Source organism: Cladophialophora yegresii (genome assembly GCF_000585515.1).
Source record: "Cladophialophora yegresii CBS 114405 chromosome Unknown aczIN-supercont1.5, whole genome shotgun sequence".
Lineage (NCBI taxonomy): Eukaryota > Fungi > Ascomycota > Eurotiomycetes > Chaetothyriales > Herpotrichiellaceae > Cladophialophora > Cladophialophora yegresii.
In genome coordinates this window covers 2,322,908-2,348,211 of record NW_006913049.1, presented here as the reverse complement: position 1 = coordinate 2,348,211, position 25,304 = coordinate 2,322,908, and the positions used below count along the sequence as shown (strand labels likewise).

The 25,304-nt window shown below is 54.8% G+C and overlaps 8 protein-coding genes across 8 annotated transcripts; 4 read left to right on the top strand and 4 right to left on the bottom strand.

Annotated features, from left to right (window-relative positions):
• Positions 1–1,077: 1,077 nt before the first annotated feature.
• A1O7_07577 (uncharacterized protein) lies at positions 1,078–2,731 on the bottom strand (the record flags this gene model as incomplete). Its single annotated transcript, XM_007761574.1, has 2 exons — positions 1,078–2,540; positions 2,653–2,731. 2 exons carry the CDS (start codon positions 2,729–2,731, stop codon positions 1,078–1,080), a joined length of 1,542 nt encoding a protein of 513 aa, XP_007759764.1.
• Positions 2,732–3,112: 381 nt separating this feature from the next.
• Positions 3,113–4,501, top strand: A1O7_07576 (uncharacterized protein; the record flags this gene model as incomplete). Its single annotated transcript, XM_007761573.1, has 1 exon — positions 3,113–4,501. One exon carries the CDS (start codon positions 3,113–3,115, stop codon positions 4,499–4,501), a length of 1,389 nt encoding a protein of 462 aa, XP_007759763.1.
• A 371-nt stretch (positions 4,502–4,872) lies between these two features.
• On the top strand, positions 4,873–6,678 carry A1O7_07575 (uncharacterized protein; the record flags this gene model as incomplete). Its single annotated transcript, XM_007761572.1, has 1 exon — positions 4,873–6,678. The coding sequence occupies one exon, from the start codon at positions 4,873–4,875 to the stop codon at positions 6,676–6,678; it is 1,806 nt and encodes a 601-aa protein (XP_007759762.1).
• A 25-nt stretch (positions 6,679–6,703) lies between these two features.
• A1O7_07574 (uncharacterized protein) lies at positions 6,704–8,248 on the bottom strand (the record flags this gene model as incomplete). Its single annotated transcript, XM_007761571.1, has 1 exon — positions 6,704–8,248. The coding sequence occupies one exon, from the start codon at positions 8,246–8,248 to the stop codon at positions 6,704–6,706; it is 1,545 nt and encodes a 514-aa protein (XP_007759761.1).
• Positions 8,249–14,674: 6,426 nt separating this feature from the next.
• On the top strand, positions 14,675–15,976 carry A1O7_07573 (RAN protein kinase; the record flags this gene model as incomplete). Its single annotated transcript, XM_007761570.1, has 2 exons — positions 14,675–15,263; positions 15,324–15,976. The coding sequence occupies 2 exons, from the start codon at positions 14,675–14,677 to the stop codon at positions 15,974–15,976; spliced, it is 1,242 nt and encodes a 413-aa protein (XP_007759760.1).
• Positions 15,977–21,077: 5,101 nt separating this feature from the next.
• Positions 21,078–21,410, top strand: A1O7_07572 (uncharacterized protein; the record flags this gene model as incomplete). Its single annotated transcript, XM_007761569.1, has 1 exon — positions 21,078–21,410. The coding sequence occupies one exon, from the start codon at positions 21,078–21,080 to the stop codon at positions 21,408–21,410; it is 333 nt and encodes a 110-aa protein (XP_007759759.1).
• Positions 21,411–21,848: 438 nt separating this feature from the next.
• Positions 21,849–22,582, bottom strand: A1O7_07571 (uncharacterized protein; the record flags this gene model as incomplete). The annotated part of the gene is made up of 2 exons (XM_007761568.1): positions 21,849–22,404; positions 22,491–22,582. 2 exons carry the CDS (start codon positions 22,580–22,582, stop codon positions 21,849–21,851), a joined length of 648 nt encoding a protein of 215 aa, XP_007759758.1.
• Positions 22,583–22,880: 298 nt separating this feature from the next.
• On the bottom strand, positions 22,881–25,247 carry A1O7_07570 (uncharacterized protein; the record flags this gene model as incomplete). Its single annotated transcript, XM_007761567.1, has 1 exon — positions 22,881–25,247. The coding sequence occupies one exon, from the start codon at positions 25,245–25,247 to the stop codon at positions 22,881–22,883; it is 2,367 nt and encodes a 788-aa protein (XP_007759757.1).
• Between the last annotated feature and the right edge of the window lie 57 nt (positions 25,248–25,304).

Sequence of the window (25,304 nt, the reverse complement as noted above, 5' to 3'; positions counted from 1 at the left end):
TTGGCGTGGTTCGGGTCCGTTCATAATGTGCCCGCCACTACGGGCTATGCAGACCACGTCCGGAAAACGGCCGGACTCAACCTTGATGCCAAGTCCGACCTGACATTCTCGAGAGGCGGGAAATTACATGTCTTTCGCAACTTGTTACATGACAACCTCAGATTACGTACGTGTAAAGGAGACAGATTGGGTAGCGCACATGACAGCCACAGACACGTGTACACAAGCTAGATTGGTTATCGCACAGAAGCGTCTGCGTTCCATGGAGAGATCCGAAATGCGCTCTCCATTCGTAGCAAGCATTATAAAAAGCGGGAAAAAGTACCGCCATAACTTTGGATGAGCTCAAGGGGGAAAGTGAAGGAATAGAGAATCATCAGACAGGACAGGGCTCTTGAGCCCGGAGAGAAAGACATCATCCAGATGGAGGGCAAACAGTCATAGTGAAACAGGGGGGTTCAGCGCCACTAACAATCGCAGCTATATCATCTCTTCAAGATTTCCTCTTCGTGCACATCTACAGAGAGGTAGCTCAGTTCTCGCTTGTTCTCCGTTTGGTTCTTCAGGGAGACGTCCTCCCTAGCTGGTCATTAGCTAGATCTGCACTTGACCCTGGCACTGGGGAGCTTGCGCCAGTCGTGGGTCCAGCGCTGTGGACGCTTAATGTCCCTGTTGAAGTAAGAGATCCGCCCAGGGACAGTGTCGGTGATGTAACGCACTTCCCGACAATCATTTAATGGGCCCCGGGTTCCTCTGCGGCGGCATAAAATTGCCATGAGTAGGGCAATTGTTTGACAGCGGCCTCGCTGCTGCTCTGCGGAGATAACCCTGCGCGGTTCTTAGCTTGTGGGGAGAAGGTTGTTCTGCCCTCTGCCAAGGCATGGCCAAAGCGCGTTCTGAATTGCTCTCTCAGAAGGCTCTCCCACGCCAAAGGCCAGGATTCGAATTTTCCTGCTGAGTCAGGGCTGGGCCTCCCGGTCTGTTTGCAGTCGGTGGTCTTCTAATATTGCGGCTTGGCGAGGGAGGAGAGAGACGTCTAGTTCCGATCCTCTCGATTGTTGGATCTTCTCTATGAACCTATCGTCCCCCTTGTGATTGTGGCTGTGACTGTGATTGCGAATGCGCCTGAGCTTCTGCCCGGGCAAGCCGATACCGCACGGCTTCCCTGACAGTCTCACCACTCCAGACCTCTTGGCCAGCGAACTCCATTCCGGCAACATCGCCTCTTTCAACTTCTCCGAGCAAGACGCTGAGATCGCGCTTTTGCGAGCTGAGCCATCGCTCCACGAATTTCTGCGGATCTTTCGCCATCGATGTGAAGAATTGATGACGGGCCTTGTGGTGGTTGAGGCTCTGCATCAAGACCGCGAGATCATCATCCAACTTGCGCAGTTGTTGCAGCGTTGCGGCGTGGTCGGGGTTCTGTGTCATGCGGAAGAATAAAGGCCGTAGGGGGTCCTCGGTCGTGACACGCACGTCGTAGACGGTGGGCTCCGGGGTGCCGGATTGGTGGAACGCTTGGTCAACGCGGATCGTATAAGGAAGACGAACCGGCGGTAGAGGGTGTAAATGAGGGATCAGCCGCTCGGCAGCTTGTGGGAAGAAGAATGTTTCAGTGTCGAAGATTCTTTTCAAGGAATCGTCGCATTGAATGGAACGGCGCTCTTCATCTTCTTGTAATCCCATGGCGCGAACATAGTCCCAGATGCCCATGACGACCTCCGCGCGGTCGGCTTCTTCCATGTCCAACGTCTCGGCTAATGCTTTGGACAAGCGGAAGCGTTCAGGTTGCTCATCCCTCGTCAGACAGATTGTAATGTTGACGTTCTCGTCGCCCTTGCGCTCAAATTCAATGCTGTCAAAATCGCCGGATTGGTTAGGGTTGGCACCCTTTTTCCAGGTCACGGTTTGGTTTGGATCCCCGGCTATGTTGCTGGTGTTCTTTGAATTGTCAAATTCAACAGTCATACCTTTGAAGAAATGGGTGAACTTTTTTGAGGGAGATTTGAGTTTGCGGCGCTTGTTTGGTTGTTGGTCTTCGTTATCGGCCATTTGTTGATCTTCTTGCTCTTCGTCTTCAGAGTCGCTGTGCAGGATGTCGTCGTCGTCGTACTCGAGAAGGCGGCCGTGGATTTTCACGCGGTAGGTGGGATCGCCGCCTGCCTCGAATGCAAAGGCGTCCTGATCAGAGTTCGCCTGCCAGCGCTGGGCGGAGACGGCGTTGGAGATCCAGATGCGCATGGTTTTCTGCCTCTTAACGTTCTTACTGAAGTTGTCGTGGATCTCCAATCTCTTGCGCGCCATCAGGTGATCCAGGCGTTTCTCTGCTTCGCGGAGTTTCTTGTATTGATCCACGCCGTCGCCAATGACGACCTCTTCCAGTCCATCGGGAAGATTTCTGTCGGTGGGCTTTCGCGCGCGTCGTTGGGCAAGTTGGTGTTCGATGGCGGCGTTGCGCTGCTGGGCTTGCTGTTGCATCATTTGGGCTTGGGCTTGTTGCGCGGCATGTTGCGCGGCGTGCTGGCCGGGCGGGATTTGGCCTAATGAGTGATTGCGTAAGTAGACGGTTTCGCGGTGATGGCGGAGACAAGTGGTGGGAGGACTTGTTCTAGTCTCCACGCGCCGAGGATCATTAATGTTGGATCGACTCACCTGGTCGACGTGCCGCCGCAGTAGATCTCCCCTGCGCCTGGGCTGCAAATTGCCGGTAGTTTTGCATCTGCGGATTCATCGTGCCTTCTCTTTGGACGCGGTATGGTGTGAGATGGGAAAGGTATATGGTAAGTGAACGACGATACCTGGTGGTCAAGCAGAGCAAGATCGCGACAAGAAGAAGCACGGACGCGATTCCGATAAGGCTGAGCTAGGCTCCTTTGGGGGTCTAGTTGCCAGGAAATCTGCAGTGCAAGGCTAGCCTCTGTAAGACATTTCCTCATCCGCTCCACTTAAGTCGACTTATCAAAACTACCCCGTCAACACTCAAGAGTATGGTAATGTCAAAGTAGCTTTTGGGCTCACTCTGTAGATCTGAAATTAACCTGCCAACAATCACGGTCATCCGCCTAGTGGATGTCAAGCAGACCTGCCTGTGATTGTGCAGCACGAGGCGAGAATGGGCAAGCCACGCCTGATCATCATTATCCGTCATGCCCAGTCAGAGGGCAACAGAGATAAAACAATCCACCAGAAGACCCCGGACCACAAGGTTGGGCTGACCGAAGAAGGACATCGACAAGCTCTAGAAGCCGGCGAGAAACTGCGTGCTCTTTTACGAACCGACGATACATTGCATTTCTTCATATCACCATACAGAAGGACCAGAGAGACCACTGAAGGCATATTGAACGGCCTGTGCGCTAATGATCCCGTCCCGTCACCTTTCCAGCGATCACACATCAAAGTGTACGAGGAGCCGCGACTGAGGGAGCAGGACTTCGGCAACTTCCAGCCAGGTACGGAAGAAACAGAGAGACTTTGGCGGGAGCGCGCAGAGTACGGCCACTTCTTCTACCGCATACCCAACGGCGAGAGTGGAGCTGACGTCTATGACCGAGTATCGTCCTTCAACGGCTCGCTGTGGCGGAGATTTTCCGAAGATAGCATGGCCAGCGTCGCCATCCTTGTCACCCACGGCCTATGCAGTCGAGTGTTCTTGATGGCGTGGTATCATTACAGTGTCGAATTCTTCGAGGACCTGCGGAACATCAACCACTGTGAGTTCCTGGTCATGAAACATGGCCCCAGTGGACGATACGTACTTCAGAACCAACTACGGCGATGGTCGGATCTCAGGAGGGAGCGTGCTGCTGCTAGGAAAAACAGTCTTTCTGCACCCCCTGAATCTATTCCAACGATCCCTGTGAGGCGGTGGACACAGTCCAAGAGTGCGCATGATCCCACTGGAGCTAGTTTCATTCCGCGGCCAACCAGGAAGAATACGGCAGACATGTTCAAGGACGAGCCAGAAATGACAGAAGAAGGCGGCGACGACAAACGTACTCCCAATGCGTCACCGACCCAGAGACGGAGGAGTCGGGGGCCGAGCGCCACCAGAGAAATAAGTCGCACCAGGGTTCGGTCCTCCAGCAATCTCCGCAACTCGTTCAGCAACCTGTCTGTAGATACTGGGAGGAGAGGCGGCGTGAAGTCATATCTGGGCAGAGATGGAGGCGGAACAAGGTCGGGCCAGGGCTCGCCGTTCGGCTCGGATGATGAGCTCGAGGTCGAAAGCCCCGGAGGAACTTCTCAGACCGTCGCCATTCAGTCTCTCTCAAGTTCGCCGGAAACGGTCAAGAAGTCGTTCTCTGGCTCACTCGCTCGCGCTCTGAGAGGCGAGTTGGACGACCCTAACAGGAAGCTGGCCGACGCGCTGGGCGATCAAAGTGATGCGGAGGTTCAGGAGGCTGATCTGGAAATTGGGACTCAGGAGCGAGTCACTGGCGAGATGGAGCAGATCTTGGAAGAGGAACGACGTGAGAGGAGCGCCTACACGCTTAAGTAGCTCGGGTCGCGATGCTGTGTGTTGATCAACTACACTGCGTATCAGAGTACAGGGTATTGTTCGACCTACCTACCTAGGTATTCATCTGACCATGGGTACGTGTACTTTGTACAACGTTACCTAGGTATCAAAAGGATCGTCAGCCTTGTATGCTCAGCCTTGTGCCAAGACAGTGACCGTGTTCTCACACCAGCCAATAAAAACACGTCGTTCTTCCATCCCATACACAGTACACAGCAAGACAATTCACTATTAACAGTGCCCGATACAACAACCTTGCTTGCATTCCACGACGGCGGGCGAGGCTCGATCCAAGTATCTGACCGTCGACGGAGCCTCCATTTGAGCATAGTATCTGGACCGCCGTCAGCATGGCGGACCCCCTGTACGAGCTTCTTCAACCATACCTAGAGTCCTCTTCTCAACAGTCCTCATCATCGCCATCCTCCTCATCCTCCCTTTACAGCCCCGAAATCTCCCAGTATCTCTCTCGTCTAGTCTCGCTGCGTCTGAGCGATCTAACGACCACCGAACCCCAATCACTCGCCCAAGCTCAACACTCAAACCTGCTCTCCCTCCAGGCCCTCTCATCCCGCTCCTACCGCACGACCACCACTTCATCAGACCACCTCGGCACGCTCGGGACATCACTGCCCCGAATTTCGGCGGCAGTCGAATCTATCAGACAGAGCATCCCCGAATTGGACGCCAGCGCCGTGACATTCGCTTCCACGTACAGCCACAACCGCTCGGGGAACGAAACCGCGGGAGAGCAGAGCAAAAGCGCCGCCGCTCTCCTCACGGCGCGACGAAATGCGGCCCTGCTCGCCCGCCAAGCAGACAAGGCGCAAGATATTCTCGAACTGCCCTCGCTTTTACGAGCATCTATCGCCGCTGCGTCCGCTTCCACTTCCACCAGCTCTACTTCGTCTTCGTCCGCGAACTACACGCAAGCGCTGGACCTCTTCGCGCACATCAAGCGTCTGCAGATCCTGTATCCGGACTCGCAGCTCGTGCGGGCCGTGCTCGCCGACGCCGAACTCGCCATGAAGGACATGACGACCAACCTGATCGCCTCTCTCAAAGGGCCGAACCTTCGCCTCGCACCGGCAATCAGGATGATCGGCTGGTTGCGCCGCGTTGCACCGGAGTTGGCCACGGGTACGGCCACGACCTCAGCTCCAGCTACCGCTACCGCCAGCGCACCCACTACGTTGTTTTCGCAAATGGGATCACCATCTGTGGCGCCACCCGCGCAGCAGGACGAAGGCCACTTCGGCGCCCTCTTCCTCGTCGCCAGACTATGCACCTTCCTCAGCATGACCGAGGCGCTCGCGCCACTCCGCGATCTCGCGGATCAAGAGACTCAAGCGCGCAGGGAGAATGTCGCGCAGAATCGAAATGGCAATGCCAACGCCAACGCCAACCGCAATCTTGCGGGGCCCTTGCGCCCCCAACACCCGTCGCGCAAGGCTAGCGGAAGCGGAGGGTATATTCCCCAAGTCGCGGGCCAGCAGACCGAACGGTACCTGAAACGCTATATCGAGATCTTCCGCGAGCAGTCCTTCGCCACGATTTCAATGTACCGCAACATCTTTTCCCCTGTCGAGGGAACGGGAAGAGGGACAGGGGTAGCACCGGCCCCGACCGCTTCCGCGCCATCCTCATCACTTCCGTCGCTGGACTTGGATCTCGCATTGCCGCCCGCGCTGCAGACCTTCCCGCTCTACCTGGTGGGGATCTTCATGGCTACGCTCAAGGAGTACTTGCCTAATGTGACGGACGCCACGGCACGAGAAAGCTTGCTCATGCAGGTCCTGTACGCGGCCAATAGTCTGGGACGACTGGGTGCGGATTTCAGTCTACTGATTGCGGAACTTTACGAGGAAGACGAGGCCGAGAGCTACGAAGCTGTGTCGCCGCCCACGGTACAGAAGGGAGATACTGCGGAAGCCCCGGCCGAGGAAAGCGTAGCTGCTGGATCGAATGGAGCTGTTTCACTTGAGGAAATGTCGAACCAAGGTGAAGCCGCGCGCGAGTCCAGGCCAATGCCTGAGCCCGAGTGGATCACCGTGGTCAAGAAACACCGTGTCCAAGCAGCAAGGCTAGAAGCCCTAGCAGCCGGGCAGGAACGAGTGGTGCAAAGACAAGGCTCTATGGATGTTGCCGTTCGATAGCCTGAAGCTCCAAATCAGCAGTCTATCAGAACGGGCTTTCGCTCTTCATTCTGGGACTCTTGAATAGCCGCCCTCCTTTCCATACGTGCGTGATGTTCTCCGGCTTCTCGAAGAGGTCCATGTTCTGCAACGGATCCTCCTTGAGCGCAATCATGTCGGCATCATATCCCATCTTGATAACGCCACTCTCCGGCTTCATGCCTAGATCTCCCAGTGTTTCGGGCCCCATGGCCGTCGCGGCCTCAACGGCCTGCAGAGGCGTCATTCCTCCATCACTTACCGCATAGGACAGTTCTCCCCCACTCCGCCCATGCGCCAGCGGATGATCCGTCGGAGCGCTGATACCCAGATCCGTGCCTAGCGCGATCTTGACCCCCGAACGCACAGCCAGCCGGTACGCCTCTTTATGATGGCGTGCCGTGATGAGCATTTTGCGATACGACTCTGGAGACATCAACTCCGGGTGGTCGACGCCAACCTTGACGATGGTGCGGGTAGGAACGTACACGATGCCACGCTTCTTCATATCTTCGATGCACTCCTCGTCCATGTATGTGCCGTGTTCGATCGTATGCACGCCGGCCATGATCGCCGCCATGATGCCCGCTTTCCCATGGACATGCGCGGCCACGACGCGCCCGTTGCGCTCCGCCTCCGCAACAATGGTCTGCAGTTCGGCCAAGGAGAACTGCTGCCTCAGCGGATCGTCCGCGATGCTAAGCACGCCCCCACTGGCAAAGACTTTGATGCACGTGGCACCACGGCGGATGAGGAGGCGAACCGCGCGGCGACACTCGTCGACTCCATCGGCGATGATCATCGGCCCGGTACCCGGCGCGAGGGCATTGGCCTGCGTATCCCGCACCCCGAACACTGAGTCTACGAACCCCGAGGGCAGGTCGAAGACGTCGCCGTGACCTGCTGTCTGGGAGATAGCAGCCCCGGAGGAGTAGATGTTGGGTCCGACGAGTGAGCCTTCTTTAATAGCCTTAGACACATCCAGACCGTAGCCAGCCAGTTCGCGCACGGAGGTGAACCCGCTCATCAGCACGTCGTGCAGGTTCTTCGCAATCCTCGCCCCAGCGAGGGCGGGGTGTTGGGTTGCTATCTCGGCAAAATTAAATGTCTTGGACCCGAGAAAGTGGACGTGACAGTCCCAGAGGCCAGGCATTAACACAGGGACGTCTGTTGATGGAATATTCTTGAAAGGGGGAGGCAGCGCGGAGGTCGGCTGGACGGCCGTTATGATTCCGTCTTGAAAAATTACTGAGTGATTGTGGAGGGGTTTGCCGCGGCCAGGGATGAAAAGCGTAGCATTGATGAGGTGTGTCTTCTTGGGTCGGTGGTCTACTAGAGATGCTGGAATTGAGGATTGGCTGGAAGCATGCTGAGGAGGGAGTTGTTCTCGCGGTCTTGAGGACGCGCCAAACGGCTGATGACTGCGGGACTCGTCTTGCTGAGGTCGCTGATTACTATTGAAGGAGACGTGCTCGGGTTCTGAGCCAGATTCGATGGTCTCAGATGTCGATGGTCTGGACGACCGCGTGGGTAGGACCTTGTGTCGTGTCATGGTCGCGAGCCCGAGAACGATGCTGGCAGGGATGTCGAGTACTCCTTCTGAAATCCAGATGCAATGGTCTTGAAAATTCGGGGTGAAAAGATGTAAAGCTGTAAAGCTGTCGAATTATTTTTTGGCTAATGCGCTGCCATTAATCCTCCTGATGAGATCGGGATACTATCGTTCTGGCTGACGGTCGATTGAGCAAGACGTAACCGAAGCGAAGGTACTGAAAAGTCGCCGAGGCAACGACGACGGCTGCGCAAAGGGAAAAAAGGCGGCCACTCGGTTTCATGGAGCGCAGCTGTAGCTGTAGCTGTAGTCGCACTCGTAGCTGCTCTTCTAATTCTTTTAAACCTGTTCTGGTTCTGTGTTATGCTCCTTCCCTTCAATAGCAGTTTCACCGATCAGTGATGCTAAGGATGTTCGGTGTTCGGGTAAGTCCGCTCCGGCCTCGGGGACCTGCCTCTTCTGGTATGGTAGGAATGTGGTGCGCCGCTTTTGGTGATGTTTGGTACGTATCTTTGGTTGCCAGTTTTCAATATCTGGTATCAGCGCAAGACCGTGTAGAAGCACTGTCTGCGAACAGAGATGCTCCAAGACTGAGAACGTGTCTCTATCCGCGTGCAAGAGGCAGTGGGGTTGACAGCGTCACCGATGGCTACAACTTGACAAATCCGGAAGGCGCTTGAGGGCAGTTATATGCTAAGTCTCTTCCATGTCGGAGTTGATGATGTGAATTTGTACCACGTTCTGCTTCATCAGTAGAAAAATTCAGTCATGTATACCTTTGAGCATTATTGCATATCTCACACGCGGAACTGAATTGCTCTGGCTGGATATTGCAGTCATCCGTCCGCACGACCACCTGGTTACCTATATTCTCAACGAACGAGCTTGGACTCGCGCTTCTCAAATATCCCCCCACCTCCCCGCGGTTTCACGGTGGTTATACTACGGGAAGAGCGGGTTAGGTACAGCACGCCATCTGTATGACCGTGAGGATGTCAGAAGACGACAAGAGAGACAAGACCGTGGAAACATTCTGCTCGAGCTTCGATCATGTATAATTGGCTTATTGCGTAAGTTAATAGACGAAAGATCCAATATGCGTTTACTTTTCCAACTCTATCTTTCAGTAGGTTTGCCCCTGAGAACGCAGCATCACTGCTCGCCATCCCTCCAACATAAGACCTATTCTACACTGCTCTTCCAGATGTCTCAGACCGCTTCCCGGGACGATCTTGCGTTGGGCAACTCACCGAGTATTCAGCCTAACACATCCTCTACCACACAACTGACAGTCAGTATCAGCCGGTGTGGGCCGTGACGACACAGTTTGTACCGTTAGCATCAGCTCAGATGTGTCATGCAATAGACGCTCTCTTCCGTTCGTCCTCTGCTCAAGTTTGGCCTGTCCCTACTGAAGGGTAGGGCTTCTGAGGGTACTCGAGGGTTCGACTGGGTGCGGATGAACTGCAGAATCGCAAGTCCAGTATGCTCTCGAACTCACCTTCAGCGGCGTCGCTTTGTGCGGCATGGTCCCAATGGTCTGACAGTATAGCACGCCATTGACGGAACAGCGGCCACAGCAAGAAATACCCTACTGGGTACGATGCCATGGCAAGTAGGCTGAAGACGCCTGGTCCGTACAAAGCGACAGGCCGGCTGGCGGTTCAGAACCTGTTGGACCTCGAAGCCGGAGCGACCTTTATGAACCAAAGCATCTCCAATCGCTGCTGCATCAATGGGGGCTCCGTGGTCCAACTGTCAATCATGCAGAATGTCTTCAATACAAACGCCCTGGTGGAATACCGTAGCATGCCACAGATTCCCCACGTACCTCTATAATGCTGCGCACGACAACTACACGGACGACACTGACAGTCTCGTGGCAGCGGACTGTGAAGCTGGGGCCATCACCTGATGTAAATGGAACATGGCTCGGAATAATCTTGACGAGGAAACAGATTGCGATGCGAGAGCGTGCTGGCTTCGAGCTGCGTTGACCGGGTCGCTCGTGTCGTTCAAGGGGTGCACAACTCAAAACATGACACGTACGGAGTACTCTGAATCAATCTCGTGCTCCGTTCACCGTGTACGCATCCACAGCGCATGGACAGGAGTAATCCGAGGTACTGCGCCTGTACAGCATAGGTTTTGCCACTGTTCTGCACGCCATCCCAGAGAACGACTGCATCCCGTCGCGGAGCCGTCAAGCCTGCGAATAATCGAAATCCTACAACGCAATATCAAAGCGCATCTGGCAGGCATTTGGTAATTACGCCACATGGAAGAAACTACGCAATTGACTCTAGCGTCGAGCAGTAGACAGTGTACTGACAGGCAACGGTCGAGCATGATCTTTGGCAAGATTCAAGACCCGGTTGTGTCCGTCATTTTGAGTTCTTCGGTAGGTCCTGCGGTCTAGACCAGCAGCAGCCTCACACCACCACAAGCCACATTAGGGGCACAGTCAGGCAATAATGCTCTTCCGCGGAGGAGATATTTCCAACGTCACGACGATTGACTTGGCCGTTGCGCCATGATTGAGCGAGAAACATGACAGGAAACTGTGGTCAAACCTTCTTCGACTCTCGGGAGCCGTTCCGCTGGAACTCAAACCGATGCTTCCCGTATCACTTGATCGAGCATGTATCACTGCAACTGCCTGCACCCCAAAACCGTTGAGTGTTTGGCGTGCATATCCTCCGTAACCCTGGAAGCATTTGTCGTATGCAAGACAGCGTGGTGGTCGGTCTCGATTTCACGAGACAAGAATTGTGGCGAAAAAGCCAACAGAAGCTGCAGGCGAGGGAGGGCAGGCAGGTACCGTACTGTGTAGGAGGGTCGCGGTGGTAATCGTAAATCTGCTCAGGTCGTCGATGATCGAGTTAACTGCCGGCAACTCTCATGGAGGGCAGTCATTTGGGAGAACGTCGACTGCGACCGCTGATCGTTTCTGCGAGTTGTCAAAAGTTATGGATGATCATGTTGGGCCCTGGAATGCTTTGGGCACGATGTGTTGTGCAGGACTCTGTGCACTCGCGTAGAATTACAGACCAGCCAGGGGATGGGAAATTCATGAGGCCATTGTGGATTTCGATATGCCGAGTGATGCAAGACTGAAACAACAATCCCTCGAGGGTCTGCCTCATGGATGCCTCACTGTTCAATTCTTGTCTCTGATCGGCCGGTCCCCGGCGGACTGGCACGGAAAGCCTAGGGCGAAGCAGAGAGATAGTGGTGGATGGCAGGCTACGGTCAAGCGTGACAACGATCAGCGCATGTTTGCCACCCGCATTGGCGGCGACTTCCGTCAGTCACGGACACGGAATGTGTGTCTCGCATCGTGTCGCAAGAAAATTTCTCCATCGCAGATCTGAGCGGCGGCACAGCCAGATTGGTCCTTAGCCTCACAGAGTCCAGGCTAACAGCCTCGTGATCGGTGCCTTGCTCGTGTTGGCCTGTCACTCGAAGCCCAGAGGTAGCCCTTCTCGTCCTAGGCGCACCTCCTATCTTGCCACTTTGAATGGTGACTCGTCAGGCAACGCGGCTTGATCGCTGTCAAACCATGTCAGCGCCAGAACTCGTTTGTCACCGAACACGAAAAGGGTTTTCGTTGCCTCACACAGGCCGCTTGCCGATGTCCTGTGCACTGATGGTGTTGGGCTGTTCATACGTAATCCCGTGTCACCCAAGACCTTCAGAAGCTGTGACAGGCTTCGACGGCGCTCCATGCGAAGCTCGTGTTACAACCAGTCAGCGTTGGGCTTCGTTCCCAGCGAACCCGGCAATTTCTGGCAAGCAAGGCCTCTCCTGTGCGTGGTTGGGCGACTGGCAGAAGAGTCGAACCGCCCGAACCATGCAAACACGCCTTGGGACGGTTATCGATGGCGATCGTGAGACACGCGACTACAGCATGTCCATTTTTCCAACTGACTCCAAGCGTCCCACAGGCTACGCGCTGAATCAATTTCGGTAAGGCTGGTAGTGGAGAAGCTTGACCCTTCAAACTTTCCCATTGGCCTCGTCTCGTACTCCTGATGTGCCCTCTGTCTCCCCAACGCACATGGGTCACATGGACAGGCTGGAAGCGGGCACTCACTACCCTCCACTATTGAAGTTGTGCTGCGGATCATGGCTAGTATTCAGATATGCTGAAACAGTTCGGCCCGTTTACCTCTAGCCTGTTCGTGGCGACTCACCAGTGTCAAGTCGCAATAATTGACAAGCCACAGCACAAGGCCGGCAGCCGACAATTCCGCCGGGACGGGCACTGCAGCGTGACCCTAACGTCCCAGAGGCAAATTGGCTGCAGCGCGAGAAGGGTCACACTACTGTGTACTACTGTGTATTGTCGACTCGTATGGGAAGCGGGCGGAAGTCATGTTCAGCCCAAACATGTAGCCTGCCACGTTCCTTCAGGAGAATCGACAACTTCCAAAGTTGGTGGCTGACTTCTTGTCAAAGCCCATTACTTTAGGTTTTCAGGCCACAAGTACGAGATAGAAGAGGAGGCCATCTGTGTAGAAAGCCGTCTGCTCCTGAGCATGCTGGTAGCGCTGACCACTGCGCGACCCTCGCATGGTGAAAGTAATCGACACCATGGGAGCCTTGTCCACGCTCAAGACTCGACTGCGCGCCGCCCCAGACGCTTTGAAAATCGACAGTGCTAAGAATGACTTTTGGGGCGTGCATGAATCGAGGTGGAGGGGCAGCAGCTTTGGCCTGCTTCTGCCTTTCTTCCAGCACACCCCTCGCGCTGGGAGTGGCTATGGTAGGGCACAGTTGATTGAACATGAATTGTGATTGGGAGCGAGGATCGCAGCCCGAGCAAGTTTGACCCGTCAGAGGGAGGTTAGTGCCTCAGGAGTCAAGGATGCGCCGCTTTGCTGCCTGCGTACATCGCAGACCGGCAGGCCGCAGTGCTCAGTCGCTCCGTTTGCAAGTCTGGCCCTCGAACCCGCCATCTGGCACCGAGGATCCATCCTGCTTGACACAGCGGCGAATGGCAGCAGCGGTCATGCGAGCTAGCGCTAGCACGTCCACCTCTTGCAGGCGCGAGGCGCAAAAGAAACAACGATCTAAGCGTCTCACCGACCAGGCTCCTGCCCGACCTGCCGACAGTCGATCTGGTAGGGTTGCTCGTCTCATGTCGGATGCCGTCTGTGCTGGCGCCCGACGTGCCCAATCAAGCTCACGCTGCTCCACTCAGTGACCGAATCCTCCAAGTCTCCTGTTTCCCGAACGCAATTTGGACAGGCTGACCGACCTAGGCCAGGCGGAGAACACAGCAGACGGTACAGAGCGCCCACGGGTGTCCTGTGGCAAATCACGCTGGGAATTGCTCGAAGACAGCCAAAGCTTCCAGTGACAAACATGTCCACCGGCCGTTGCCCGGGCGGAGAGGGCGGTGAATTGGGAACAGGTGAAGCCAGAGCACGCCAGCCAATTGAAGCGAAAGTGGGCTTCGGCTCGATCATCTCCCCCTCTTGGTGGTCTGTCGCTGTGGTAGATCTTGAAGCGTCGCCAAATCTGCAAGCATTCAAAACGCGCAGCGTTGATTGGGACGACTGGGATATCATTTCGCTGGACAGCGGCCATTGGGTGACATGCTAGCGCTGGCGTCCGGTCTCGCAAGGATCGCTGATCAGTGGTGACCAGAAATGCGCCCAGCCACTGGGTGATCCGTACATGTTCGACCCTTTTCTCAAGAACCAGGGCCGGCCAGGAGGAGCCGGGGGGGCAGAACCCACCCTGCCGTGTATTTCCAAACTTTGCCCGCCTCGTCTTGCTGCCTCTGGCCAGCCTAAACCGAAACCGCTTCTAGCCGACTCGTCATCTAGCGTCTCGAGCGTCAAGACTACGGCCCAGGGCATGCGAACCTTGACGCATTCGTGTGGGTCGCCTCTTTTCTATTCGCAGCATCCTCTGACAGCGTCTTTGCCCCACCGCCACGGGTTTCAATGGGGCATTGACGTCCGTGCGTCGACGCTTGCCATGTTCGCCATGCCCGTATTGAGTTCAGCGACCGTCATACCTCCAGGACGTTATATTGCCCTCTATACCTCGCTACATCAGCCATATCAAAACCAGAAACACTACGAATACTTCGCCGACCTGACCACCAGCCTCTCATATCTTCTCACCTACACCTTCACTCCATACACCAGCACCTCATACTTCGACCCGTGTCCTTCTGGTCTGCGAATTCCGGTCTCTCCTTAATCCACCACGCGAGTTTCCATCCCGAACAACCCTCTCATTCCCGTTGGACGAATATCATTCCCCAGGACCGGCCATTTCTGTTCATTTTGTTCAAAACATAGTCTCTGGACCTCCTCTGGACCCATGTTTTGAACTGTTCTTTTGGTCTTGTTCGACTACTCCTCTTTTCCTAGACCAAGTACTCCGTACTTTTGGGCTCTCCCAATAATGCTATTGACGCCTCCTCCGTCCCCTCAACTTGCGACTTCCCTTGCGCCAGAGGACCGATTGGGGTGCGTATTGGCAGGCCGACTCGAACTGGTCTCGATCTTAGGAATTGGTGCATACGGAGTGGTCTACCAGGCCGTCGACAGACTTACGAACATCCCTTATGCGGTGAAGGCTCTCCCCAAAGCTGGATTGGATCCCCGGCAACGGCGCTTTCAACGACGCGAGATTGCTCTCCACAACCAAGCAAGCCAGCATCCTAACGTTGTCTCCCTGTTGCGCATCTTGGAGAGCCCTGATTGCACCTATGTCGTGATTGAGTTCTGCCCCGAAGGCGACTTGTTCTCCAACATTACTGAACATGGCCGTTTCGTGGGCGATGACCAACTGGCCAAACATGCCTTCCTGCAGATCTTGGACGCTGTCCAGTATTGCCACTCCATTGGAATTTACCACAGGGACTTGAAACCCGAGAACATTTTGGTTACCAACAATGGCCACACCGTCAAATTGGCCGATTTTGGACTCGCCACCACAGATTCCGTTACGTCCGACTTTGGATGTGGCTCGACATTTTACATGTCTCCAGGTACGCATGGTTCTGTCCACCTTTTTACGTTGAACTACAGTTACTAACCACGCATTCCAGAATGTCAACAAAATCCAACGCGGTCATACGCAAGGTATGCCGCTGCACCGAACGACGTCTGGAGTCTCGGCGTGATCCTGGTCAACCTCACTTGTGGCCGCAATCCCTGGAAGAAGGCCTCCGCGGATGATTCTACGTTTCGCGCCTTCTTGAAGGATTCCAAGTTTCTCAGCTCTATCTTGCCAATCACCCCCGAGCTGAACATGATTCTTCGCCGCATCTTCGAGTGTGACCCGCACAAGAGGATTACTCTCCAAGAACTTCGCGACATGATCATCAACTGTCCCAGGTTCACAGCCAACCCCTACACCACCCTTCCGCCATCGCCTCCTGCGTCACCATATGCCTATGTGGATTCCATGGACTGTGCCAACATGGCATTGCCACCTTCTCCTCCGGCCTCCCCATCTCCCCATCCACCTTTCCAAACCCAGCCTTCGGAGTGGTCTCTATTCGAACCCACTTCCAAGCAGGGTTCTTCTTGTTCTTCGCTTTCAACAGATTCCGGGTACGAATCCGAGACTCTGCCGGACGCTGGCCATTGTCTACAGCCGCCCGTTTTCAACTTCTATGGCGACGTTATTCCCCTGAACGAGCACGAAAAGCCTTACTACACGCAACCCAATTTTGTACCCACGGTCGCTGCGTTTTAATCTACAGCATGTCATCATATACGTTTGGAGCAGCAAGCTGGTCGACGCTGTAACGAGTCCACGGTGTTTACGATTGGAGTCATTCTATACCCATTGGATACCTAGGCGGCCACTTTTACGATACTATTTTTAAAAAACATTTTCCCGGATCGGATTCGACGAGTTTCGGAAAAGTCACCAGGTGTTCCCGATTCAGAGGTCAGAAGCATTTACTGGCGTCACTAGACCGAAGATTGATTATACATGGGCGTGGGCCAGTGCGATGAGCGTTGAAAGTTAGCAGTGCAAGAGAAAATCGCGAGGAAATGGCGCATTTGCAGGTTTTACCTTGTCTCTCAGACCAAGTGCTGGCGAGAGATGACAATGGTATGGGGAGGGATTTTTGTCAACAACTTTGATTTCTGTTTAGCATTTTGGATGTGTCCGACCAAGACATTTCGCACCGGCCACCATGCCACTGGACGCAATATCATCTGGTGGTCCTAGTCCAGGCTACGGGTTCTAACTACTCTTTACGGTGACCTGGACACAGATCGGTACGAATCTGCTGCTGATGACCACCACGCGGAGAATGCCTGGATTCATTGTAAATAGCTTGAAGAAAGTCGACGAGACAGTACCAAATCAAACCAAGGACCTAGCAATGGGTCCTGTTTGCAACTGACTGTAACTGATCGCAACACAACGCAACGCTTTTCTAACTGGCGTATCGCCCCCCGCTATTGCTGTGGCTGATTACTTCGTTGTCTGATGTACCCGACGGCTGTGATCAGAAGTGTCAATAGGGCAAACTCTAGACGAATGGTATGGAATGCCATATCCTCCTCGTATCCAGACGGCGCAGCCATCCCGATCTGTAGGGAGTTTCTGCCGCCGAGTGTGCCTGCCAACCATTCAGCTGGAAAGTCCCTCCACACCATATCGTGGCGGTTCTATTCCTGACGACATGACTCCTGCCTGGCAGCCCAGCTGGAAGGCACCGCTCGCCCCGACTCTGCCACCGTCGACGTCCACTAATGCACGCTTCCGGTTCCAGCCCTCTGTCTTTGACAACGCATGCGGATGCATGGACGTCAGCCTGTCGGCTCTGCCAGGATGCATTGGTTGCCTTATGCTGCAATGCTGCCCCGCTTGGCCTCCTTCCATCATGCATATTCTTGCTCACTGCCTTCGTGTGGTTCGTCCGTCACAAAAACTCTCAACCTTTTGCCACCCGCTACTGCAAGGTGGGCGGCCGTCAACCGCGTCTGCATTCCAGACAGGCTCTTTGGCACCCGCACCGCGCCTATGAAAGGCAGATCTATTTGGACTGGTGCTCTTGGCTCCCGCTCCTTGAGGACGCTGGATCCCGCTTTTCCATGACCTGGAGAAGAACATCCATGTCCGTCCCGAACCTGACCAGAAGCACTCGCATGCATCTATCAGTGCATATCTGGTTAACAACCCGTCTATCGCTGGGTCCCTTCTGCTTCTGCGGGGCATTCTTGCACGCGCCCGGGTGTTCCTCAAGATAACTTCAGAGCCCGACACGGGCACCCTGTACGAGGTACAGGACCAAGGAACTTATGCAGGAGCTTGTGCGAGTGCTATCACTACTGGGGTTGGAACCTGCAGCATCTTGCCAGCGATCGACCAAACAACTCTGAGGTCAAGCGCAGATGCCAGACGGGACAAGGCGTTTCGCCTGTCCATCGACCCCTCCGGCTGTCCTGCTCATCGGTCCACACACTACGGGGTGTTGCGTAGTCTGTAGCACAAGTGGCAGACATGGGCCCTGTCCTTTCCTGCGCGACCAGGCTCTCAAAGGATTGAAGTGCTTTGGTCATTGGCTCACAGCGCGGCGAAGCACCCAACATCTCCTCTTGTCTGTCCATGGTTTCATTCGAACACAACCCCTCCATCCACCCATTATCTGACGAGGGGTCAGAGTGACTGTGTCACTGATAACGTTTTGCCCAGCCGTGTCGCAAGAGACACATGGACCGGGTGGATTCCAGAAGCCAGCCTTCCGTTGTGCAACGACGATGTGCACCCAAGATTTTCATCCCTGTTTCTAAGCGGACGAGAGGTCTGTAGATTCCCAGGTCACGATGTACGAGCATTCGTGATGTACGTACTGCGCTGGTGCTGACCAGCCCTGCCAGCGCAAAGGGTTTGTCGCCCAAGTCATCTCCCCTGGGCTTTTGCCTTCGACAGCGGCGCATGCTCACATCTGACAATGGGAACCAGTCAAGTCTGAACAGTCGCAAATGACTGTGGCTGTCTTGAGCTACGACGGCGATGGCCAGATACAGCGTTCTGCTACATTCTAGGACCGCTACGCGGCGTGACTGGTAGGTACCCATGTACGCATGGTTGGCGCCTACCAGTGATTATTCAGCAATGCCTTTTGGGAGTCACGGGAATTGAGCGTCCAGAGGTAGCTTCGCGCGCCCAATCCATCTGCTGGAAGTTACGTACTGCATTATTCCGGACTACGTGTACCTCGTACCTATGGAACCTTCATCTGCTGGGACTGCTCGGATGTACATCGCCCCAATCATACCTCGTATCCAGAATGCCCTTACGAAGCGAGCCGAGCTAGCTGAAATAGAGTCACGGGAGATTCACACTGTGCTTCAAAATCTTGTTCTCATGCTCAAGGTAGCCAGTCATCGTATTCAGCGAACCATCAGCCCCCGGCGAGTGGTGATAGCGTTCTGCTTGAGAAGGATCGCAACCTTTCCAGGCTGGCTGGATGGCGCCCCGTGTATCATTTCCGGCGAGGCGGAACACGACTGCACGACGGCTCGACGGCTTTGACTTTGGATAATTCGGGGCCTCGGTGCTTGGGAATACGGCTGGCTGCCAAAAGCGAATCACACCACACCACACCACCCAGCTGGGCATTCCCACGTTCATCGTGGCATTGAAGACGCAGACAGGGCCCGGGTCCAACTATTGTTTTGCACATGGCAAAAATGCCGCAGCCATGGCCACGAATGGGTTGTGTGCAGCACAGCTTTGTGCCTGCATGGCCTGGTGACCACTCACTGACCAGTTGGTGAATTCATAGTGCACCGATCCATGAGCTGTGCTCTGCTGTGCTTATGCCATCATCAAGGCAGACACACCAGACAGGTCCTGGGCCACGCGCTCAGGTAAGAATCAGGAGTTATCGGCGCATTTGCGGCCGACTATATCGCGACCATTGAGGCTATGCGAAGTATGGTAAGCATGTTCGGAGGAACGAGACAAAGGGTAACTTCAGTCTCTTGCTCAAATCTATGGGCGACTCAGCCATGCATAGTACTTCCCGTAGTGTTGGCAATATTCACATTGGATGATCAAACAACTGTGTATACGCAGGTAAGTGCGAGGAGTATCGCTCCGGTCATGTCGAACAACCTCGAGTTTGGAGGCCTTTCACAGGCGTTCGGGCAAAGCAAAGCAGAGCAAACTCTCACGTTGCACGATGAGTGTGCGATGCTAGAGATGGGAGCCTCGAGTTTCAACTCTCGTGTGTACACCTTGGGTCATGGAGAACCACAGGGAAGAGGAAAAGGAAGCATGTCTCAAAGGGATCTCTTGAGTCCTCACTATACGTACCTTGAGTCAGTAAGTCCCAAACAAGAGGAGGTGTGTCGGAGGGATCTCTTCGCAGACATGCCCCTTCCAAGTGTCCTTACGCACGGGGATCCAGCCCCGGGATACGTCCACGAGGTTCCAAAGCCTCGTTCTCTCTGGTTCAGGACGATGAACGGCATCGCAGCATGTTGTGTGAAAAGAGCGCCCTGATGCTGCGACCGACGTCAACATTACCGAGACAACAATCGAGGACTGCAGGCGCCAACATTACTGCCTGAGAGCAAAGTCGACGTGTACAGCATCCTCAGTTTATTCTTCGTCGAGGGTCCGAGTCGTCCAGGTAAAGTTCTATTGAATCGAGCGCTGGCTTGTCCGTCGATCGATCAACCATCAATTCGCCGCTCGCCAAACCTTGAATATCGCCAGTCCTACGAGCTTCTCGAAGGGTGTGAATCTCGGAGGCGCGTGAAGGCGGTGCGCGACAAGATTCGACCAGGCATCAATGCTTCTGAAGGTAACGAGCATGTCGTCATGGAATACACGAACTGGTGGACTACCTCTGAACAGTCTCTTCTGTGCTCCTGTGCTCCCTGAGCTTTATCGCCACCACGTGCGTCGTGCTGATTCCCTTCCCGACGCCACACTTTGCGAGTGAGCGCCACTCCAGGCTTCTTGACCTGTGCTGCGCCTCGATTCGAGAACCCCTCGCAACTCCTCTCTGGATCCAGTCTTAGGCATGGGCGCATTTGTGTTTCGTCCCTTTCAGCTCTGCTCTGCCTTCTGCTATTTCCTCGTAAGAAATTGTCTATATCTGTCAATGTGCAATTTGGTTATTCGCGCACGTCGCATTCGCATCTCGCATCGTGTCCGTACGAGACTGCTCGCACAATGAAGTGAGCAAGTAAACAGTGAGCGCGAAGTGAGTGAGCAAGCGACACACACGTCCAGTGTGGCTCGGCCAAGGTTTCCAAGACTGCTATTACGCGTTCGCGCTCGCTTTGGCTTGCCGTCGCTTCCACACGCAATTCAAATGGACGGCTGAGATGCAAACTCTGGAGTGTGTGCTCTGTACCTATCTCTCCACCACCGTCGGGAGATAAACTCTTGATCTTCACCTTTACCTTTGTTTGACCTACATCTCATCTTGCTCACCAGCTCGCTACATCTCCTTGAGCTAGTCCCTGTCCTGATCGACAGCTCACGGAGTGACAGTCCAACCCCGCTCGGACCTCCGCATATTCCGAACTTTCACCTGCGCGCCGTGCGCAGTCAGTCGGACTTCAATTCTTGAGTCTGAGACGTGACGAACGGAGAATCACTCGCTGTCGACTGACCTCTTACTTCCTACATCCATCCTACTTCCGTGACCATCCCAGTCAGCCTTGAACCACCGCTAGGAAGGAAGTCAAACAACTTGCTCAACCGAAACACCGAGCCACCAAGCCACCGAACCACCAACAAACCTCCCCATCCTTGGGACCTCAATCTCAATCCATCTCACTCCCACATAACCATCTCGAAAAGCGCCATCGCAATGGCCGACAAATTCGATCCCCCACAATACCCCCCTCCCGCGCACAACCAAGGCTTCCAATCACCTCCGCCCCAAATGTCCTACGACCCAAACTACCAACACCAACAACAGTATGAGATGAACCGCGGCGCGAATAATGGTTACTACGGCGGCCCGCCACCGCCGCAAGGGTACTACGGAGGAGGGCCGGGCTACGGCCCACCACAAGGATGGAACGGCCAGCCGCCGCCGCAGACGGTCGTGTACGAGAGGGAGCGCAGCAGTGGGGGCGGGATTTGCGCTGGGTTGTGCGCGGCGTTGGCGTGCTGTTGTTGCTTGGATGCTATCTTTTAGGCATGACGTTCGACTTGTGGATGGGTGAGATGTGGGTGCGATGAGAAGAGAATGTGCCGGCGTGTTTTGTGTCGGTCGGTGAGGTGCGAACGTGATGAGAAGAGAGGCTGCGGGCATGGTCTATGTCGTTCAGATAAAGTCTTTGATGCGTGGTGCGTGGTGCGTTGCGCTTTGAGCTCTGTGCTTCTGGTAAAGGTTCTGCATAGCATGGCGATGGTTCTTCATTATGTATCTGTGTACATGGCTTGATCGTGTGGTCGTGGTCCCTTAAAGGGTCGTTGAGCACCTTTTCTACAACACGAACACAAATACAAAATACAGACTAATTCGAGATAACCATCACTGTGTTCGATGTTTGGTATTTCCGTGCGAACATACTCCATATGGCACCATCACACGTTGCAAGGAGAATAAACTGCTACGCCACGCTCCGCCAGATCACATCACCTCACAACTCGAATTCTGACTTAACCCCCCCGCCTCGGTCGTCGTCCTGGCCGCCGTCCTCGTGATATCCTCGAGCACCTCGAACATCAACTCCCCCGTCAAGGCACTACACTCGGCATACTGATCGCACCGCATCTCCTGCGCGGCCTGCAACCCCTCCTGCGGCATCACACACTTGAACCGTCCACCCTCGCCCTCACCATCCCCCTCGAGCCTCTCCTCGGTGCGCTCATCGCGCTTCAACCCCAGCAGCATGACCGGCATGGTATGCTCCAGGTCGTGGTAATGCAAGGAGAGCTGCTTGCGCCAATAATACTGCGCGTTGTGCAGCGATTCGCGGTGCGGGATGGCGAACGCGATGATGGCGAACGCCGGACACGGCGGGAACGGGTCGACGAACAGCGTGGATGTCGAGTTGTGGATGCGGAAGCTGTAGGGCCGGCCGAAGAGGGTGACGTCGAACGCCAGTGGCGCCGAGGGGGCGAAGACGCGGCCCTGGGGCACGGCGGAAAGGTCGAGCTTGCCATTGCGGATGTGGTGGAGGCGTCTGTGGGCACGGAGCCTCAGATAAATTACGACTAACTCGTAGGGAAGGGGGTGTTGCCACCCGCGCGCGCATTGACGGGGACTTACGACAGGAAGGTGGCTTTGCCGACGCCGGGACTGCCGAGGAAGAGAATGTCAACCTCTGGGATGGGCTTGCCGTGGAGGATTTGCGTCGTCATGACGCTGGGGACGGGAAGAGCCTCGTCCTCGCGAACTCCATTTCAGGATACGTACAGATTAACAGTACTGTGCGAGTGTGTATGTCCGGGGAGGGTCGCGTATGATAAGAGACCGGGTTCTCGAGGTGTCTTGATATCAGGCTTGGCTCGAGACGATCGCCGCCAAGTAGAGAGGCCTTCACATGCGACTCACTGTGCACCGCGACGTGGCTTCTAACCACCAAGGTGGGTGACAAAATACCCACGATGCACGCGGTAGGATTCTCAAATGTTACTCATACTAACTGAGGCCTTGACATTATCCAACACACCATAAGATCTCCATGCCTTGCTTGAGCCACTCCGCTTCGATCTCTTGCATGACGCCGCTGTTATCCCGCATCGCATAAACTCTGAGGGGCGTAAGGTACTTGACATGGGCCACGCTGTCCACCTCGACGTCCTGGACACAGTCGCCTACTAAGGTTCCGATCTCTTCGACGAGAAGCGCAATCTTGAAATTCACGGCCGTGTCATTGCGGCTGGGGACAACGCTCAGAATAACTGCCAGCCTTGCATCTGGGCTGATAGAGGATACAAGAGTCGCAAAGTTCTTCCGTTTCTTGTCGACCGGCCAGATGGCAAGTTTGTATCGGTCTTGATACTGGTAGGCCTGGTCCAACTTGACCGAGATGAAAGATGCTGTGGTGTCCAGTTTGTGAGGTGAGCTGGTGATGCGCCATCCTTTGTACTTTACGATCGCGCCTTTGCCGGGAATCCTCCGAACTGGAACAACACTATCGTCCACGGGGATATCGCCGCCTATGGTCGCGGGAGCCCACTGCATGCCAAATTCCGGAAATCTCGCATCCTTTGAGAAGATCACACTCTGAGGGATCGTTGGCGCAGAAAGCAGGATCAGTTTCAGCTTGGTCAGCTCGACCTCCTCCGGGTTCCGCCTATTGTCGTCGGTCCTCTGGAGAGCTAACAGCGTCTCTTTACTTGCTTGATTGATAATTCCCATGACCAGATATCGATCGCTGGGATACGAAGTGGCTCGGTTCTGCAGCTCTCTCCGAGTATTAAAAAAGGTCACCTTCTCAGAGGACGAAACTCTGTTGATCATCAGGCAATTTTGAAGCACGGCGTGGATATACTGCTGTTCCATGCCAGCGCAGATCCGCCATTCATCTCCCTCCCTGCAGGGATATTTCGCCTTCGCCATCTGGTAATTGAGCAATGCCAGACTGACGAGGCCTCTGCCGGACTTGATCATCAAGTTTTGCGCAACTGCTCCCTCGTGTAACGTCCACACACGCCGAGACCAGCCGCAGAACTTCAACTGCATGCCGAACTCGAGCACCGATGTGATGTCGGCATTCTCGAGAGCAGAGTCCAGTACCATCACCACCTCTGCCCGGCGATAGATCTCTGACATGGAGAGGATAGCCTTGGTACGGAGCTGCCACATCCGATCGTCGGAACCTCGCGGCACGCAAAAAGTGTCGATCCAGAACAACAGTAGGTTCTCACCGGGCGCGGAGCAGATGTCCAAATCTCTCTCCTCGTACTGTTGTGCGCATTCTTGGAGCCAGCGCCATTGACATTCATAAAGCTCGTTGCCTGAAACGTTTCCTCGGCCGTCGGCCCAGACGTGGCTATACGCAAGATAGCGGGTACCGGGGCCTGCTTGCACGACTTCGAAGTCGATGCGGCCTCCGATGCTTTGAGACTGAGGCTTTACTCTTACGAGAGGTATCCCGTCCTGTTCGATGACTTTCAGCATGGCATCCCATGCTTCGCGAGGCATCAACTGCGAGCATGTACAGCCATTCTGAACATGTTTCTGTTCATACTCTTCAGGCCTGATGTTATCGACCTCACAGCCTTCCGATGTGCAACCTGAGTGGTCGCCTCGCTTGTTGATGCCGGGAAGTGCGACCGCCATACACGCGGTGACAAAGCCATGAATGTCCTCGAAATGCCGGGTATCACTCTTACAAAATCCCAGGTCCTCCGCGAGACGGATCAGAAAAGGAGGCGTGTACCAATGTCCGCCAGCACGCGCATGACCTTCAAAAGAAGGCAGACACAGCTCCGCAGAAATGGCGCTCATGGCATGTGTCAGTGTGTATCCAAGGCAGCACAATGAAAGCTCGAGATCGTGGGGGAGAAAGTCGCGGCCGTGTGCTGCCCAGAATTGTGCTCTCTCGTTAGTGGGGTTCTTAGTGGCCTTCTCAATGCGACCAGACAGCAGCTTGAGAAGGAAGGAAGTCTTTGCGAGAGCATCCTCTGCGTTGTTGATATGCGTGACAGCACTGACTGGATCAGTGGCTTGCAGCTTGTGCGCACAACCGACCAGATCGCGCTCCAGATATCTCGTGGTGAGCATGGGACAGTCATTTGGCCTCTGTTCACTATAATCCTCGATGTCGACTGCCCGCTGAAGGCATTCGTGCAATAAAGCCCAGTAGAACCAAGACTGGATAAGGGAGGCGTACACAGACGGCGGCCGTTGGAGTAATGAATGGTCTCCGACGAAGAGGCCTTCTGAGAGTTCGCTGGAGTCGAAGCCTGCGCGTTGCTCAAACCCGTGGAAGCCTCCTCCATCGTATGGGATCTCATGCCGGAGCTTGATCGGGATGTACTGCTTCAGAATGTGACCGAAGAGAGGGAAGTGGTCCATTGGTAGTTCTCCCACATATCCTAGGGAAGGACGTCGTAGACAGTCGTATAACTGACC